The sequence below is a fragment of the Neofelis nebulosa genome, chromosome 7 (genome assembly GCF_028018385.1).
Source record: "Neofelis nebulosa isolate mNeoNeb1 chromosome 7, mNeoNeb1.pri, whole genome shotgun sequence".
NCBI lineage: Eukaryota > Metazoa > Chordata > Mammalia > Carnivora > Felidae > Neofelis > Neofelis nebulosa.
This window is the reverse complement of record NC_080788.1, coordinates 38884463-38901704: the sequence shown is the minus strand read 5'-3', so window position 1 is coordinate 38901704 and position 17242 is coordinate 38884463. Positions and strand designations below refer to the sequence as shown.

Below are 17242 nucleotides of genomic sequence, written 5' to 3'. Positions count from 1 at the left end.
GGAGCGGGGAGGCGAGGCTGCCGAGGCGGAGGGATCTGCGCATCAAAGCGAGCGAGGCGAGCAAAGTTTGGCTGGGGGTTGGACTTTCCTTCCTGGAGGCGGCACCCAAACAGCTACCCCGTGCGGAAACCCAAACTTTCTTCTGCCACTCCGAGTCTCGCGGCCGCCGCCTCCGCCCCGCGTTCGGGGCCTTCCCGACCCGGCGCCGCAGTCGTCCGCCCGCCCTCCCCGCCGCCCTTCTTCCCGCCGCGGGAGCCGCTCGGGGCGCAGGGCCGCGCGCCGAGCCCCGCTGGCTGCAGCGCCGCGGCCCGGCCCGGAGCGCGGGCAAGTTCGCCGAGAGTTGAGGCGAAGTTTGGGCGGCCGAGCTCCCCTCTGCGCCTCCGGAGCCCCGCCGCGCCCAGCCCCGCCGGGGGCTCCCCTCGCCGCCCGCGCGCCCTCCCCAGCCATGTCGTCCATCCTGCCCTTCACCCCCCCGATCGTGAAGCGCCTGCTGGGCTGGAAGAAGGGCGAGCAGAACGGGCAGGAGGAGAAGTGGTGCGAGAAGGCGGTCAAGAGTTTGGTCAAGAAGCTCAAGAAGACCGGGCAGCTGGACGAACTGGAGAAGGCCATCACCACGCAGAACGTCAACACCAAGTGCATCACCATCCCCAGGTGGGGGGCCCCAGCGACCCGGGGGGCGCGCCCGCCCAGCCCCCTGACGCGGCAGGGCCGGGTGGGGTTGGAGCGGGAGGGTGTGTGTGTGCGTGTATGTGGGTGTGTGTAAGGGGGGGGGGGAGTGGGGATCGCGGTCCGGAAGAGGCTGGAGGGGACCCCAAACAAAACCTTCTCTGGATTTGCAAAAATTCAGAGCGTGGGGCTTCCGCGGGGCACTCTCACTTCCAGTCGCTTTTCACCTCCCGGAAAGGGGGTTGCTGCTGGAATTGGCCGCCCCCCACTCCCGGGAGCTCCGGGCTAGAAGTTGAGGCCCGCTTTGTTCAGCTCCGCGGGCCGGAGCCCCTCCTCCGCCGCCGCCTCCCGCCCCCGCGGCCCGCGCTCGTGGAGGTGGTGGTGTCTCTCCCTTTCTTTTCTTCAGTCCTGTCCCCCCACTTCTTTCCTCCGCAACAGGAATGCAGTCCGTACAGCTGGGGCTGTGGGTGAGGAGCGGGAGCTCGTGATTGACAGATTCCTTCTTCGTTCTCTCTTTGCCTTCGGGATTAGCATTTTTATCGAGTATTTTTAGACTCGGTTGTGCCAGTCTCCCGCCCCCCTCTGCACACACGCACTTTCGTTGCAGCGCAGGGCTTTCAAATGAGAGACAAGTGGCAGAGGTTAGGGTCGTCTCTCCTCCCCCTCCTCCAAAGGATTATTTGCCCTGCTTTCAGCCCGAGATTGCGGGATGATGTAGGAGAGAGAGAGCTTCGAGCTGATCAGATAACGAAACGCACCCCAAAGTGGGCCTCCTCAAATGGGCCCTCGCATTCCTGCAGAGCCCTCCTTCCCCAAGCGCTTTGCCATCTGGCCGGACCTCCTTTCTCCTCCGCAGCGCGCTAGCTAGGTCAGGCGAGAGCTCACAGATGGCTGATAGAAGGGGTCAGTGACTTCTCTCCACTCCCCAGGGCCCTCTCTTAGCTTAGCCGCCCCCGGCTGGGAATTCGGGTGTGTGTGTGTGGGGGGGGATGGGGGAAGCGGGGGTCACCTGAGCCTCCTGTCTGTCCCTCTAGGCTCCCTTTAAAGTCTGATTCTGCACCAAGGGAGTGTGTGTGCGTGGGGGCGGGATGTCCTTGGGGGTCCCAGGCTGCAGAGGAATGAGTAGAGGGTCCCCAGGGCTTGAGCCCCACAGAGATCGTTGTCCTTCCTCCTGGGCCACGAGTGGACTGCATCCTTGGCCACCTGCTTGGGGCAGCTGTACAAGGCCTGCCAGCCGTGTGAGGCAGGCACAAAGCCACATCTGTCCACAGGAGCCCAGAACGGGCCTCCTCTGGAAATAAATACCACATATGGTGGGAGTGCTGGCTTAAAAAGTAATATATATATTTTTTAACTGGGTGGATCCAGTCAATACAGGGGGAGGGAAGGTGGTGTGTTTTCTGGGAAGTGCGTTCTGGGTGTGTGATCAGGAGCCAGAATCCACTTCAGAGGAGTTGGTGTGACGGGATGGGGTCGTGGGCCTTGGGTTTTGGTCCCAGCTCTGGTTCCTAATTCTGCTTTATTCCTTCTGGTGTGTGTGTGGGGGGGGGGTGGTGAATGAGTGTACTTCTCCTCCCCCCCGGGGAGGGGTGAATGCAAAACCTGCCACCTTACCTGTCTGGGTGCATTGAGGACAAGTGCTTTATGCCTTGAAGCAGAAGGAAAAAAAAAAAGGCATCAGTTATAAAATGAGCAGCCGCGTGAAGTATTTTACAGTTTACAAAGCACTTTCACATGGTTTTAATGAGATCAAGAAAGAAAGAAACTCCTGGAAAATAGCAAGGGCAGTCAGACTTCAGGTTTACCTCCTTTTTAAAGTTGAGAAAACTTTGGAGGAGGGAGGGGAAGAGATTTGGCCCAGTGGACTTGGGACTCGGATCGAATGTGCTCCTTTTCCCATCAGGAGCTGCTCTGTACTTTGAAGGTTCTGAATACATTCTTTGCTGAATGCCAGAGCACTGTTAGGTTGGGGTGGGGGCGGCTGTGGATCTTTCTTGGTAAAGTTGCTAATGACTGGCGACTGGTTGGAGGAGAGCCCTTGCTTCCCCTGGTTCACCCTCTGGGGAGGCATAGCTATGGCCTGCCTTTTCCTCTTCCAAAGTCCTCCACTGCCTGAGGCGTAGGAAAGCTCTGGATGTTTCTGAGAGTTCAAGCTGACTTGCCCCTGGCCTTCTCCTGACTCTCTTAGGAGCCGGGCATCTTCTACCTGCCTTGGCAAGGGCCTATACGAAGGTAGATTCTGTTTTTAGTCTCTTCTCAGGGAAACCCATTTGGTTGGGCGGACCCAGACAAAATGGATTTTCATCCCTGGATTCTGTGCCCACGCCTCTGGGTCACCTTGTCTCCCTTGGCAACAGCTGCCACTGTTTTGGTCGTGGGCAGAAAACTAAAGGCCACGTCTTGGGGGAGGTGGCTAGCTGGCCTCCACGTCAGTGATATCAGCACGTCTGCTCAGCCCCAGAGAGTGTGGTGGTGTTTGTCGAATTGTCCGCGCTCTCTGTGCTACCTTTCATAACTAGGGCTTTGGAAAGTTGGCCAAGGGAAATGTTTAACCTCGTTATCCCATGATGTGTATGTGTGTGTGTGGGGGGGGTGGTGGGTGTTGGGCAGTGGGCGCCTAAAGCTACCCTGGGGTTTCAGAAGACCTCAGTCTAAAGAGATTTGACGAGAGTGTTTTGGCTAATGTATAGTCACAATCAGCAACAGCAACCTTTGGCAATTACAGCTGTATCCTAGGATCTTCTAGACGGCATGCTTGCTTATGTTATTACGCCAGCTCTAACCTGTCTCAGTGGTCAGGAGAGCTGAAGCGATACAGGCTTACTGATACCAGGCGTGTAAAAGAGACCAGTGCCAAAGAAGTGGTAAGAGCTTGATTTAGATACATCAGCAGAGAGGCTATCAGGATACTCTGAGGTCTGGCAGGATGGGCAGAACTTAGACAAGTTGTGTAACAGCATCTTACTTGTCACCTGCTTGAGTCTCTGAGTAAAGCAGTAGGCATCTTCCTGGCAGATGATAAGAGTGGAGTCCTCGCATTTACCACCGAAAAGTAGAGAAGGTGTGTGCCTGTTATGTCAGTAATAAGGAGCCAGGCACACTTAAGAATGACTGCTCTCACCGATGGGATCTGTGCCTTGGTCCAGTTGCTGGGAGCTGGACCAAGCTTAAAGTCTGGTTCGTTTGGAAAGGAATTTAGGCTTTCTTATGTCAAAGCACTTTCTTGTGTCGATGTCCAGAGGAAAATGGGGGAATTGAACCCAACACCAGGTCTGACACATACCCATCTCCCCTTTCTCTGTGAATCCGTTCTTCTAACATGGCCTCCTCCTGTTAGCCACCTGGACTTTACCAGGCTACTCTCACCCTAGGGAGAGAGGAAAAAGATAGTCATCTTTAAGGTTCCTTTCTCAGACGTCTGGGGACAGACCTTTACCAAGGCTGCAGGAGTGGCTTCTTGGTCTCCTGTCCACCCACCCCTCTCGCTGCTGCTCAGAGCACCATTCTGGTATCGCCTGTTGGAAGCAAGCCCACTTCTGGCTGCCAGGGAGGTGGTCCATCGGCTCTCCTTTCTCTCCTTAACCTTGATTAAGGGAATGACATACAGGGGCCGGGAAGAAGAGGGGCCCACAGACCATGCGTAGCTGACTCTGGGGGCTGGCTCAGAGCTCCGGCTGAACCCAGGAGCCACTCGATGTTGCCTTGACGTTTGGAAACTTGGAACTTGCTGCTTGCACCCAGGAGTTAAATGTTTGGGCCAATTCATGTTACCGACAGCCCCTGGCTCCGAGTTCCTAATCAAATGTTACAGGGTTGGATTTTGTGGATTCATTGATAATGACTGGCCCCCTCCCAGGTCTGTGTCAATATTGCAGGCAATGGGAGAGGATGCAGAGATAAATTTGAGACGGCCCCTGCCTGTAAGCAGCTTCTACTTCAGTAAGGGAGACATTCATAAGGCATTATTTGCACGTCTAACCACTATCTCTTTTTTATTCCCACCGATCAGAAGAAAAAATGAGTTCTAGTATGGAGTGATTTCAGGGTGGAGGTGGGGACTATAATATGTCTTTTAAATACTGTTAGAAGTCACTGTCAGAAAACACAATAATGGCAGCCATCTGTGTTCGCCAGAAAGAGCACAAAATTCAAGTCCTGGACCTTGCCGTTGTAATATCTGGACGGATTTAGGAGTTCACTTTAATGTCTCAGATCCTTCACATCTACACCTGTAAAATCAGGATGATATAAGGCCTTCAGGGATGTTTTGTAAACCAGAGAGTTTGACAGATACAAGTATTATGTTTTAGCCTCCTGTGTCTATCATTTGTTCATTACTAAATTATTCACTCATTTATTAAATACCTTCTACACTGAGCAAGGCAGGGCACCGGTTCTCAAGGAGCTCCCTGTCTAGACTGGAAGATAGACTTGGCCAAAGATACAGGAAATGGACTGCAGCCTGGGGATGTACAAAGCGCCCAGAGATGTGGGGACAGACTGTTAATTCTGTGGGAGGAGGTGGGGGAGAGGAGGGAGGGCTCCCTGTAAGGTGGAAAATCAAAACGAGGGCAGGAGTTATTATCCAAAGGAAGTTTCTGAACGACAGCGTGATCAGGTATATGGTGATACCTGCCTGCAAGAATCAGGACATCTTTATCTTCTGCCTTTTATTAAACGGAGTCCTGTTGTAAATATGGTACCTTGTAGCATGCACCGAAGGGCCAGGGACCTTTGTGCAGTATTTATTCCAGTGTACAGCTTTCTCCCTTTGAAGTAAAACATCATTTAGTATTGCAAACCTGAAATTCAGGTTTCCTCGGTGCGAACAGTGAGTGACTTTAGACATACTAGCTTAGAACATAACAGGGTCAATAAAAACTGGATAACTTGGAGATGATCGTGGATACTTGGAATTTCAGAATTTTGGTGGGACCTAGCGTTCTCTGTCTCTGGTTAACACTTGCTGAAATAAATCCTATACGCCCGGGTTTCTGAGTGGACGTAAGAGCTTTGAATAGCGTATTTTTAAAAGTCTTTGCAAGGACATCAAGTTTCAAATGACAATTTTAATAATGGAAAAAAGTCCGCAAATACAGTAGTCATTTCGTTCTAATGAGAAATTCCAGAAGCTGGTGAAAATGACAGAATGTGGCTCAAGCTTATCACATCAGGAACCCAATTAAAATGAGTTTTTGAAAAATAAATATTGGTTTAGTAATGTAAACTTGTAATTGCTGTATTATTTTAATGGAAATAAAATTAACATGATTTAATGGACTGAGCGACCATTAATTTTCACTTGTTAATTTATTAGGGGATTTTAATGCCATTGAATGCACAATACAGCCATTGTTTTGTGTGAGCTTCTCTATGAAATAAACAGGACCAAGCAGCGCTGGTTTTAAAAGTTGAAATCAGACTTTATTTCCACTACCTTGTTCTCCCACCTTCTTTATCCACTTCTCCCCCAGCTTCCTATATGTGCTGTTAAATTGTGTAACGTGGATGCAGCTTTCGCAATCAACAAGGCTCAAGATTAGTCCTGATTAACTTTTGTCCTTGTCTCCTTTGGTGAATTGACCTGTTAAAAACATATATCAACTCCGCCCCCTTCCCCAAATCCACATCTGCTCGTATTAGTTGGCTGGGAAGACGAGTGCCCAGAAAGGTTGCTCCCGAAGGCAGCCTGGGACTGGGTGGTTTACCACCTTCTGCAGACAGGAATGGTTGCTGAAGTGTTAGATGGTCCGAGCTCCTCCCCAAGGAGGGTGGGGAATCATCTAGTAACCGCCGAGAGGTTCCTGGCCTTGGAGCCTTCAGTCTCTCCACCTTCAGGCACGGTGGTTCCTGGAAACAGTTGGAAATTGCCGTATTAACGCCACCCTACAGAAATTTGGTTTCTAATTTTACTCTATGCCAAGTTTTAGAACACAGATCCCCAGAGGACTTGTCCGGTTCATTTTTATGCTCTCCTTCCTTGTGCCTACCTGGGGCCAAATCCTGTGCTAGATGGCCGGGAGGAAATCGTGAATGAGACAGACACCACACCTGCCCTCTTACGTCTTCTAGTCCACTGGCTGCCAACATGGGTTCTCTGGAGTTGTAATAATGCTGTTAAGTGTTCCCAGGAGTTAAATTTGTAAAATACTGTTTTCTTGATGCCAGAGAGCCAAATCCCTCAAACTTTACAGTTTATTGAGTCTCGACAAGGGCAATTTGCGTGTGTGTGTGTGTGTGTGTGCATGTGTGTGTGTGCATGCGCGTGTAACATTATTCTTTGTTTTGATTTAATTAACTATTTTAGAAATAACAAATCTGTAGCACAAGTCACACTCTCTTCTGTTGATTATCTGAGGCCTCTGCTGTAAACAGCAGCCTGCCACAGTGCATACTACTGCAGAATGTTTTGACAGAGAGACTCAGTTGAAAATGAAAACACCATAGAAGCCTATTAATTAAGAAGTTCGCCTAATTCTGGACTAGGCTGAAGTTTGTTGAGCAGGCTTTTTCTCCCCATGAATGCTGTCAAAGAAAAATTTATTATAAACAAGGTTTTTGGGGTCATTTTGGACGCAGGAGTCAGCAGACCTGGGTAGGTTTCTAGACTTAGCTCTGTTTCTGATTAGCTGTGTGACCTGAGGCAAATCGCTTAACATCTCTGGGCCTCAGATGTTCTCTGTTGGAAAATAGGGGAGCTAAACCTTACTGGAGGGCCTTTCTAACTCTAAAATGCAAGCATTTTAGAAGCTCCTATTTGCATGCATTCAGTTGAACGATATATCATAGGTCTTTCTTAATTATTAATGTCCTAAGGCCCCATCAATCTAGTGCCAATTAATTTACATAAATGAAGGTAATAAAACTATAATCCAGTCTTTAATTTTAGTTATGTTACCCTTCTCTCCTCCCTGCCTCTCCCTTACCCTGTGAGTCTAAATCAGTGAAATTTAACTACAAAGGAATATAAAAATAGCTGAATTCTACAAGAAAGATGTGAAGGCTGTGTGTCTTGAGATGCCACGAGCAATTTTTCTTCTTTTGTTGCTATTTTTGGCTCTTCTCGGAGCAGGAAGTTTACTTAAACTAATGACCACAGACGCCTAAAAATGGTTAAATGTAAGAGGTAGGCATTATAAAGGATACCTGTGGAAAATGTTTGCTCATATGTCAGAGCTTACCCAGGAAGCTTCCTTTATTTATTTTCAAGCATCTATATAAAGAAAGACTATGCTGGATTTCGAAAGCTCGTGCCTTTTGTTTGGCAGCGTGGAGGTTACGAGTTTAACCCCCCAGCTAAGAGATGAAAAGGGAGTTTCTCCTGAAACAGTACTTTTTCTGTGTCACGTGGCTCTCCAGGCTTATAGGGGGCAAGTTTCTCCTCTAATGCTTTGCTGGGAGTTTGGGACTGGAGTACCGCTTTAAGAACCACTGTGTAAGGGTTTACCTTTGAAACCTACAGAGTTATAAATCTGGCTGCTTCTGCTGCTAAGTAAGGATTGCATCACCAACTGCTAAGCCAAGTTGTAGCGCTAAGGTGCCACCATTTTTTTTTTTCTTTTTCCTTTCGACTGGACTCTTGAAAATAGTGATGCTTTTTGGGTGTGTGTTTTTTAAAGGTCTGTTTTTACGCTGTCACAGCTCAAAAATGCCAAAAGGCATTTTTTCCTTAAAAAATCACCTCTGGGCTAAGCCCAAATGTGGAGTAATGGATCCAGAAAGGACTTTTTGAGTAGTTGCAAGTGGCTGAAAGCAGGCACGGATGATGGAAATTGGGTCTTTCCTTTCGCTTCAAATCTTTCCCGTTGTAAAGTCTCTCTTCCCCTTACTGGATTCAGACTCAAGGGGAGCCTTATTTCTCTGTGTGGCTGGGAGGGCAGGGTGAGTTAGCCTGCTCTGCTATCCGTTTAAGTTTTGTGTGTAACCATTTATCTCTAACCAAGCAGGTTCTTAAAATATTACCTGAGGAGCAGGGGGGAGGGTGTGGGTGGACAGGAAAAGCATGGTAATGAAGAAAGAGCAAAGGGCACTGGAGTCTGACAAACTTGGATTGGAGTATGCCAGTTGCTAACTCTGCGGCAGCCTTGGGAACCTCTGCCTCAGTTTATTGAACCCGTTTCCTTATCCGTAAAACGGGGTTGGGACTGCCATAAATCAACCCAAATGAGATAAGAGAGACCAAGCCCTTGGCCAATATTTGCAGCCCCCAGCACATAGTAGGTGCTCAGCAAACACTCCTTTTTCCCTTTTGAGGGGGCTGTTTGACTGATGGCGTCCATCAGTTCCAGCAGGGGACCTCCCCCCTCCCCTTCTTTATTGTCATTTAAAAAAATTGTTCGGCTGACTAAAAATAGTAGTATTGAAAACATACTTTGATGAATCAGTGCTCCTGGGGCGGGGGATGGGTAAGCTCCTGAAGAAGAAGTGCTGTGACTCATGCACTTGTCACCGATAGCCTGCCCGTAAGTGCGTGGAAGTGCGTGGTGTTTATTGTTGCTGGTGTTTTTCTGAGCCCCGGTTGGGAAGCAGTTCCGGTTGGAAGCCCCACCTCACCAGTCAGTGTGGCCGTCAAGTAAGGATGGTCGACACCAGAAACTCGTGGCTCTGAAACAACGGGGGTGTGGGTGGTGGCACCCTGGACTGCCCTTGGATAGGCACAGGAGGACTCGTGCCTGCACGGCTGGGCTTTGACCCTCCTTCTGGGTGTACTTCTTCTCATGGGGCAGAGCCCCAGGGCCAAGGGATGGCCCATCTAGAGCTTGCACCTCCTCCTTCCAGACTGAGCCATGAGTCCCGACCTTCAGTTCCCTGCCCCAGTGGCCTCGAGACTGCTTTCAGGTTCTGTGTGGGCCTCTTCCAGGTCCATCTGCCCAGGAAAGGGTATACTGCATCTTCCATGGCCGGTGTGTGCCCCCATGGGCCTGAGGGCTGACAAGGCAGGGCAGGGGGATAGACAGGCTGGATGGAATTCACGCTCGTGGGTGTCTGTATGGGTGTGCATCGAGCCCCTCTGAGTGTGTGATGGCACCAGGTGGGGGGCGGGGGGCTGGCACTTGGGCCCAGTTCTCCCTGAATGTCTGCATCCCAATGTGAAACCAAGAGCCCAGAGAGCTCTAAATGCCCACCCGGCCTTCCACCTTGTGTTAAAGTGTTTGTCAAGGTAAGGAAGATAGAATATATTCCATTCATCAGTTGCACTGATTTCCATCTCTTGAACGTGACATACGGCATGTGGGCCTTCACATGTCCTCTGCTTGGGACCTACCAGGGGTGGAGCTAGCTTGTTTCTAGCCACCCCCTCTCTATTGTCAAGCCACGATGGAGGCCCCGCCTAGGTGCACCACTGTATGGACAAGACTGTGGAGACTTTCACAGGGATTGATTTCCCTCACCTTGAACCCGGATGGGAACAAATTACAGATCAGGGAGGAAGTGATAACGTGTTGCAGCTGCCTGTCTTAGAAGTGGAGCTAGAGTTTGACACCTGCTAATGCATTTGTTGTTGGGTATGCTTACTGGGCACTGACTTTGTGTGGGGCCTCAGGCGATATAGAGATGTAGCGGTCAGGTGCCTCTGAACTGCGCAGAGGCAAAAAAAGGGTCACAGCGACCACAGTTGTGGCGGGCTCAGGGGACAGACACTCTAGTAAAGGTCAAACAAGTGTTGATTTGGGAGCCCTGAGGAGCAGCAGCTCTCTTCCTCGGGAAGGCAGTAGGCTTCACAGAGGAGGTGGTGCTCCGGCGGGACCTTATGGATGGACAGAGCATGGGCGTGGGGCGAAGGCTGCCTGGAGCACTGGCCAGACGGAGCATGCAAGGACCTGGTGTCTGGGGCCGGCAGGACATTCCGGAGTGGCCAGGGCATGGAGGTGTCTGGGTCAGGCAGAACATTCCGGGGTGGCCAGGGCATGGAGGAAGGAGTGGCCGGAGAGGAACCAGGGAAGGCTTTGGTAGGCCAGGCGAGGCATTTGGACATTGCTCTTTGAGCGCCTCAGGGCTTTTCAAGTAGGGGCATGGTGTGGCCAAAGCCACTGCGGGGTTCGGGCTCCATTTCCTCCCCCACCCCCATGGCCAGTAACAGCAGGTTTTCTGCCTGAGTTATCCAGGTCAGAGTCATAATCCCTTACACCACCATGTGGACAGCTTTAGGCTATGTCTGGACCAGGGTGAGAATAGTGTTTTGTTCACCGTCAGGAGAGAAGACTAGTTGTACAGCCAGGAGGGCTCTGGGAGCCCAAGTGTTCAGGTAATTAGCTGGTGAGTCATGCCCGCCTCTTGCCATGGATTCCTTGGGAAAGTGAGTGGAGTGATGCCTGGTCTCTCCAAGCGAAGGCCTCGAGACCAGATCTCGGCCTCCCCCTTGGCCTACCCTGTGCCTGGCGCACGGCCTTAGGTGGAATGTCTCCGGACAGTGTTTTTAATTTCTTCATTGATGATCATCTAGGCCAGCAAGGCTTCCACTCCCCGACCGCACTGCAGTCGGCAAGAATGCCTCAGTTCTGTCCTGCAGACTTACAGAATGTCCTGAGTGTATTAAAAACAGATTCTGTTCCTTAACAAGAGAGCAACATAGTTTATTTAAGTCAGTGTTGTTCATTTAGCACCCGGAGCAAGCAGATATCATGGCCATTTAGAGATTGGGTACAACTTCCCTTATCTGGTTAGAGTCGGCTTTTTGTTGCTGTTGTTGTCTGTTTAAGCTTACAGATTTTCAGAAGATAAAGTTTTGAACTGTGGTTCATGGGCCATTTTTGAGAACACTGCTAGAGACCTGCTTCTGAAGGGACAGTGCACGGCAGCAGAGAGCTCTGGATTTATGTTCAGGAGATCCACGTTCAAATCCCTGCTCCCCACCTGCTGCTTCAGTGACGTGGACAGGTCACCTAGCTTCTTTGATCCTTCTTTCCTCACCTGTAAAATGGGGAAAATAATACCTCCCTTAGTAGGATTATTGAACTTTTTTGGTTAGATGAGCTATGCTTTTAGGGCTCCTGGGTGGCTCAGTCGGTTAAGCGTCTGACTCTTGATTTTTGGCTCAGGTCATGATCTCGCATGAGATCTCGTCATGAGACGGAACCCTGCGTCGGGCTCCGCGCTGAGTGTGGAGCCTGTTTGGGATTTTCTCTCTCCCTCTCTCTCTCTCTGCCCCTTCCCCTGCTCATGTACTCTCTCTTTCTCTCCCTCTCTCTCTCTCTCTCTCTCTCAATAAATAAATAAACATTTGGATGAGCTATGCATTCAAAGCACTTTGCAGACTGGAAAATATTACAGTGTCACCTGCTATTTCTTTATGAAGCACAGCTCTGTAGTGTTGCTAAAAACCCTTTCTGACAGAGATGGATTAAGGCTTCTGAGTTTACACCCAGATTTTCACAAAGGCATTAGAGAAAAATTATACACGATGCTCAAAATTCAATAGGAATATGAACTCAGGGCGCGCATGCTCTGGGGCCTGGTACCAGAATCTTAGGCTCGCTGTGCCAGCTTGTCAGCTTTGTGGACCCGTGGCCGGTCACCTGAGCCCTCTCACCTGGGCGTGAGACAGCATGAAGTGAGTGCTGACTGTATACCAGACGCTAGCGTGGGCCACTGATTGACTAGTTGGTTTTTGTTACCCATCTGTACTACTCTAAGAAGGATGAGTTACTCATGTTCACAGAGGAGGAGCCTGAGGCTTTGAGGGGTCAGCGGCTGAACAGGAATCTGAACTCCAGTCTCTGGTTCCTGACCCTGGTTGCCTGCCCCAAGGCTCCCCGGAAGAGGCTATACCATTATTACCGTTTTCAGCCTCATAAGAAGGTCAGTGAAATTGTGTAAGTAATTTGCTCCAGGTCCCATGATGAGAGATGGACTCCTCTCTGGACTTGCCTTGGAGTCTCTAGCCCTTCTAGAACCTACGGTGATGCTCGAATTCATTGAACCGACCAGGACACTTCTAAGAGTGAAAAGGAGCAGTGCGATTATTAATTATGGCCAGAAGGTGAGCATAAGCCTGGAACGTCCAGCCAAACCTGGGCAAATAGTAACCCTAAGTCACCCTGCCTCCGTGCCAGTGGCTAATGATACCTGACTAGGTAACGGGAGGATTAGATCAGCCGGTTCGTATGTTACTGCTAAAGGGTCAGGGACTGAGCTATTTGCTCCTGGTCCAGGTGAAGTGACTTTGCCTGAGATCAGGCAGCAAGTTGGCAACGTGATATCTGAAAGCCTCATGAGGCCTCAGAAATAATCTAACACAGTGAAGTTAGCGCTAGAGCTTTCTTAACTGGAGCAGGAGTTAGGGAATGTTTGGCTGTGCGGACGGCTGCTCTCCAGCAACAGGAATAGAGGTGAGAGGTCAGAGCGGGGGTGGCTGCGAGGAGATGGTGAGGCATTCACCCGGCTCTAGAATGTCTGCATCCTCTCCCGGCTGTGTCCCTGCGAAACCCAGGAGATGCTCTCAGGCCCAGCGCAACCCAGACGACATTTAATGGCCAGGAGCAAGAGACTCCTCCTGTGAGCTGACCTTTCCTGCTCCCCTGTTCCGTTTTAGAGTCCCGGAGGATACCACTGGCTGGTTGTTGGTACAAGTTTAGTGGATAAACCCTCTGCTGAAGAATTTTGGAAGGCATTGAGGAAGGAATTAAAAATAACAGCAAGCATGCCTTTTCTTTCTCTCTGATTGTGGTCAATGCATGGAATGTGCCAGGGCCTCTGTGGAGCACGTGGCCCCAAATAACCCCTCTGCCAGTGGAATTCTGTAGAGAACACGGAAGGGCTAGGAGCCGTCTCACTGCCGCTTTGTGTTCTCAGGATTCGTTCCTTCGATCTTCTCTTGCCCCGAGTAACTTGTTGGAAGTCTGGAGAGGGACTTGAGTCTTCTGTGTTCTCCAACCAGGCGGCTGTCATAGGGGAGGCCCTGTCTGATGAGCTCCAAGGAGAGCAGCTGGAGTGACAAAAGTGGACCGGTCACAGGCTGAGAAAAGGGAAGTGTAAATTCAAGCCAAACTTGGCAGCATTTGCTTTGGAGAACTTGAGCTGATACTATGGAGCTCTGGTCGTCATCCTTTGTGGCTACGCCGTGTCTTATAAATAGAACAAGATGCATTCTCATTCCCCCCCCCCCCCCCCGCCCCCTTTCTCTACCCCACAGACACAAGGAGGCATGTGTGTGGGTGAGTATGGGCAGGGAGTATTAATTATTTATGTTCCAGTTCTTCAGAGAGACATCGTGGGAACTGGGCCCTGGGCTCCATGGAGATGACCAGGCCATGTCACGGGTAAGGCTGGAATCCCTTGCTGAGTTCCAGCAGTCCTGATCATGCAGCCCTCTCCTGCCTGGTAGTGCCCTGAGCCCGCTGGCCTTTCCCTCTGTGGTCCATCCTGTATCCTGTATCGGGGCCAGACTCACTGCGTGAGGCTACTTTTGGCTGCAGGTAACCTAAAACCCAACTCACACCTTCAACGGTGTGGAGGTTTATTATCTCCTCTACCGTGTTTGGAGGCAGGGAGGCTTCGGGCATCACCAAGGACTTGGGAGCGGGGTTTTGCCTTCAAGCTTGACTCCTCGTTGGTCCAGCGATGGCCACAGCTGCTGCAGGCATTACCCTCTTTATACATCCAGGGGACAGAAAGGGCTGCTTCTCCTTGGTGGGGGCGTGGGGGGTGGGGTCTCTTTATCCAGGAAGAGCCTCCTGGAATCTCATTGGCCAATGTTGTGTCACGTGCAGTCAGGGCAGCGATAATGGATTGCGATAAGCCTCTTGAGGTCAAGGATCCAGGCTATTTCTTTGACACTTTACTATACTTAGTACCCGCTAGGCACTTGGTAAATTTCAATCAATACTTGGTTACTGTTTACCTTCTTCTCTGAGTAGATTCCTGAGCGCTTACCTAATGTCTTGCTAATTCAGGAGTTGTGGTGGTAAACCATTCAGAGACCAGCTGCCCCCACGGAGTTTACAGTCAACATGAGACCCAGAAACAATTATGTAACTGTGTTTGGAGCCTCTAGTGGGTGGATTGTTGGCAGTTGGCCAACATGGCAGCTTTGGAAGAGGTGTGAAATTGGGGTTCAGGGAGATAAGTGGATGGGTGATTCACAGGGGAGACCCTCGAGGCTTTTGAAGTCTATGCCTGAGGATGACATCTTGTGACCCAAGCCAGGTCTCTTTAAGCAGTTCAGATTTCGGTCTCCACCCCTCCAGTCTTGTTTTCCTGTTGACAAAATGAAGGTAGAAACTTGCCCTTGAGTCTGGAGTGGGGGAAGGGCAGAGAGCTGAGAGCTCATGCCCCCAGGGGAAATCTTCTACTGGTTCCCGTGGTATTCTACCTACAAAACCATGTGCAATTCAATGGCACGCTTAGTGTCGTTGTGAGTCTCACTGGCTTTGAATCTCCTAGAAACTTTCTCTGAAAGCATATAGATGAAGAAATGAGAACTCTATAGATGTTTAGTGGTTAAAAACAAAGTGCTGGCTGATTTACGTAATTTTTTTGTCGTTTTTTTTTAATTAAAAAAAATTTTTTTTTTTTAATGTTTATTTATTTTTTGAGACAGAGAGAGACAGAGCATGAATGGGGGAGGGTCAGAGAGAGGGAGACACAGAATCTGAAACAGGCTCCGGGCTCTGAGCTGTCAGCACAGAGCCCGATGCGGGGCTCGAACTCACGGACCGCGAGATCGTGACCTGAGCCGAAGCCGGCGCTCAACCGACTGAGCCACCCAGGCGCCCCTTTTTGTCGTTTTCTGATGGAACTTTCTGCAGAGATAGAATACCCTGGAGTCTTCCTGCCACAGTCAGCTAATAACTGACTTCAGGTCTGCAAATATGCTTTCATTCCAATTCAGAAAAAACAAAACAAAACAAAAACAAAAAACACAGCCTGTCCCAAGGCCTCGTGTTTCATTTTCCTATTGATCTAGATGCTGGGAGAACTTGGGACCCCGGGGGAGCATCTAAAAGCTAATTAAAGATGTTTGCTTGAGGTTTGCCTATTTTTCTTGCTTGGTTGAGAGAGTTGCAGTTTTTGCTTTTATTGTTAAAAAAAAAAAAAAAAAAAAGAGAAGCCATCGCCACTGCTGATCCAGGAGGTGGTGGCTGGGGATGTTGCACCCTTCGGTAAACACGTGACATTGTCCTCCTTCCCTCTCCACTCGGTCCCCCACAGAGGCACCTTTGAGCATAGGCCTGGAACCAAAGCAGCTACTGCAGCCACTTGCCTTGAAAATTCCCGAGTTTCCAGGAGTAGTGGCCAGGTGAGCCTGGGTGTGAAACCCAACTAAGCTGTCCCAGCATGAGGCTTCTGGTTCTGTTTGATCAGCTCTGGTTCTGAAGTTAATGGCCCGAGCTCCCCACTCACAGAGGGAGAGTCGGCATGTGGGGAGGCCGGGGGCCCGCCTGCCATCCCAGGGGTGCCCCCAACCCTTTGTTTAACCACGGCTGTGGACCAGTGGTCTCAGATGTTTACCATCGCCTGTTTATAAGAGGGAAGTGTGGTCATATTTCTATCTCTTTTGTGGGCTGCACGGTTGCCTTACTGGGCCTCATGTGGGAAGTGGTTACCGTTAGGAGGAGGGTAAAATAACAGTACTCACAAAGGGACTTTGATCCAAGAATCCTTTTGAATGTCATCTTTTGGCCACCGTGTTTTTATTTATTTATTTTTTTGCCTATCGGCCTTCACGTCAGTAATGAGAAAATCCAACCACATAAGTGGGCCTCATGTTCCCCAGTGGGGCTGGATCACAACTGCAGTGCAAACTTCTCCTCTCCCTGGGTTTCACTGTGGGGGTGACCCCCAGCTCTGTGTATCTGCCACAGCCAGAGACCCTCCCCTCCAGCTGCTCTCTGGACATCAGTACCTGAACGTCCCTGCAACACCTGGAATTGACCTTGTGCCTTTCCTTTCCGTCCTCCTCCCACAACCTACGTTGGTTTACATCTTCCTTCTTATTGAAGCCACAGGTTCAATGAAGTGTTCAATCCTTGAGTAAACAGTCAATTGCGCACGCGGAGGAAATGCAGTCGCGGTGTCCCGTTTCTTCGGTGAGGCGGTGGGTCCCCGGCCACTGCCTGGCAGAGAGGTTGGCTTTATGAATTCAGGAAGGTCAGCTTGGCTTCTCTGGGGCCTTTGCAGCTACAACGTGACAAGCTTTGAGAGAATCCTGGGGCTCAAAATGAGCTGTAATATTTCATGACACCTCTCTGTCCTCTCCCCCTTGGCTTCTTGCCTTTTGCTGTTTTCTTGATGCACATGTTTTCCTAGGGGACACATCTAAGTTTTCATCTGATGCTCTATCTTCAGAGGTGGCTCATTACTTAATGACCTTATTTAATTCAATCATAGGTGGTGTTGTTTAACGCCCCCCCCTCCCCCCCCCCCCCCCCAGATATTTACTGAGCATCTTTACTTGGTGGTGGACCAGACATCATGGCCCAGGAGTTGTGAATGCATTGTTGGTTTGGACAGCCATACATCCTTCTGCCTTCCTGAAGCTTCCAGGCTTGTGGTGGAATGAGGCCACCTGATGAGAATCTAGCCCTTGTTCCCCCGCCAGGGGAAATCAATCTGCAGGCAAAGAGGAATTCTTATT

At 50.2% G+C, this 17242-nt stretch overlaps 1 protein-coding gene across 2 annotated transcripts in view; it reads left to right on the top strand.

Annotated features, from left to right (window-relative positions):
* The first annotated feature begins 300 nt into the window (after nt 1-300).
* Nucleotides 301-17242, top strand: part of SMAD3 (SMAD family member 3) — a 120526-nt gene continuing 103584 nt past the window's right edge. For both annotated transcript variants that reach the window (XR_009264881.1, XM_058740639.1), the window contains exon 1: nt 301-651. Coding sequence is in view for 1 of the 2 variants with exons in the window: in XM_058740639.1 (XP_058596622.1) it covers nt 446-651 (206 nt within the window). In the remaining variant the exon portion in view is untranslated. The remainder of the gene's footprint in view (nt 652-17242) is intronic.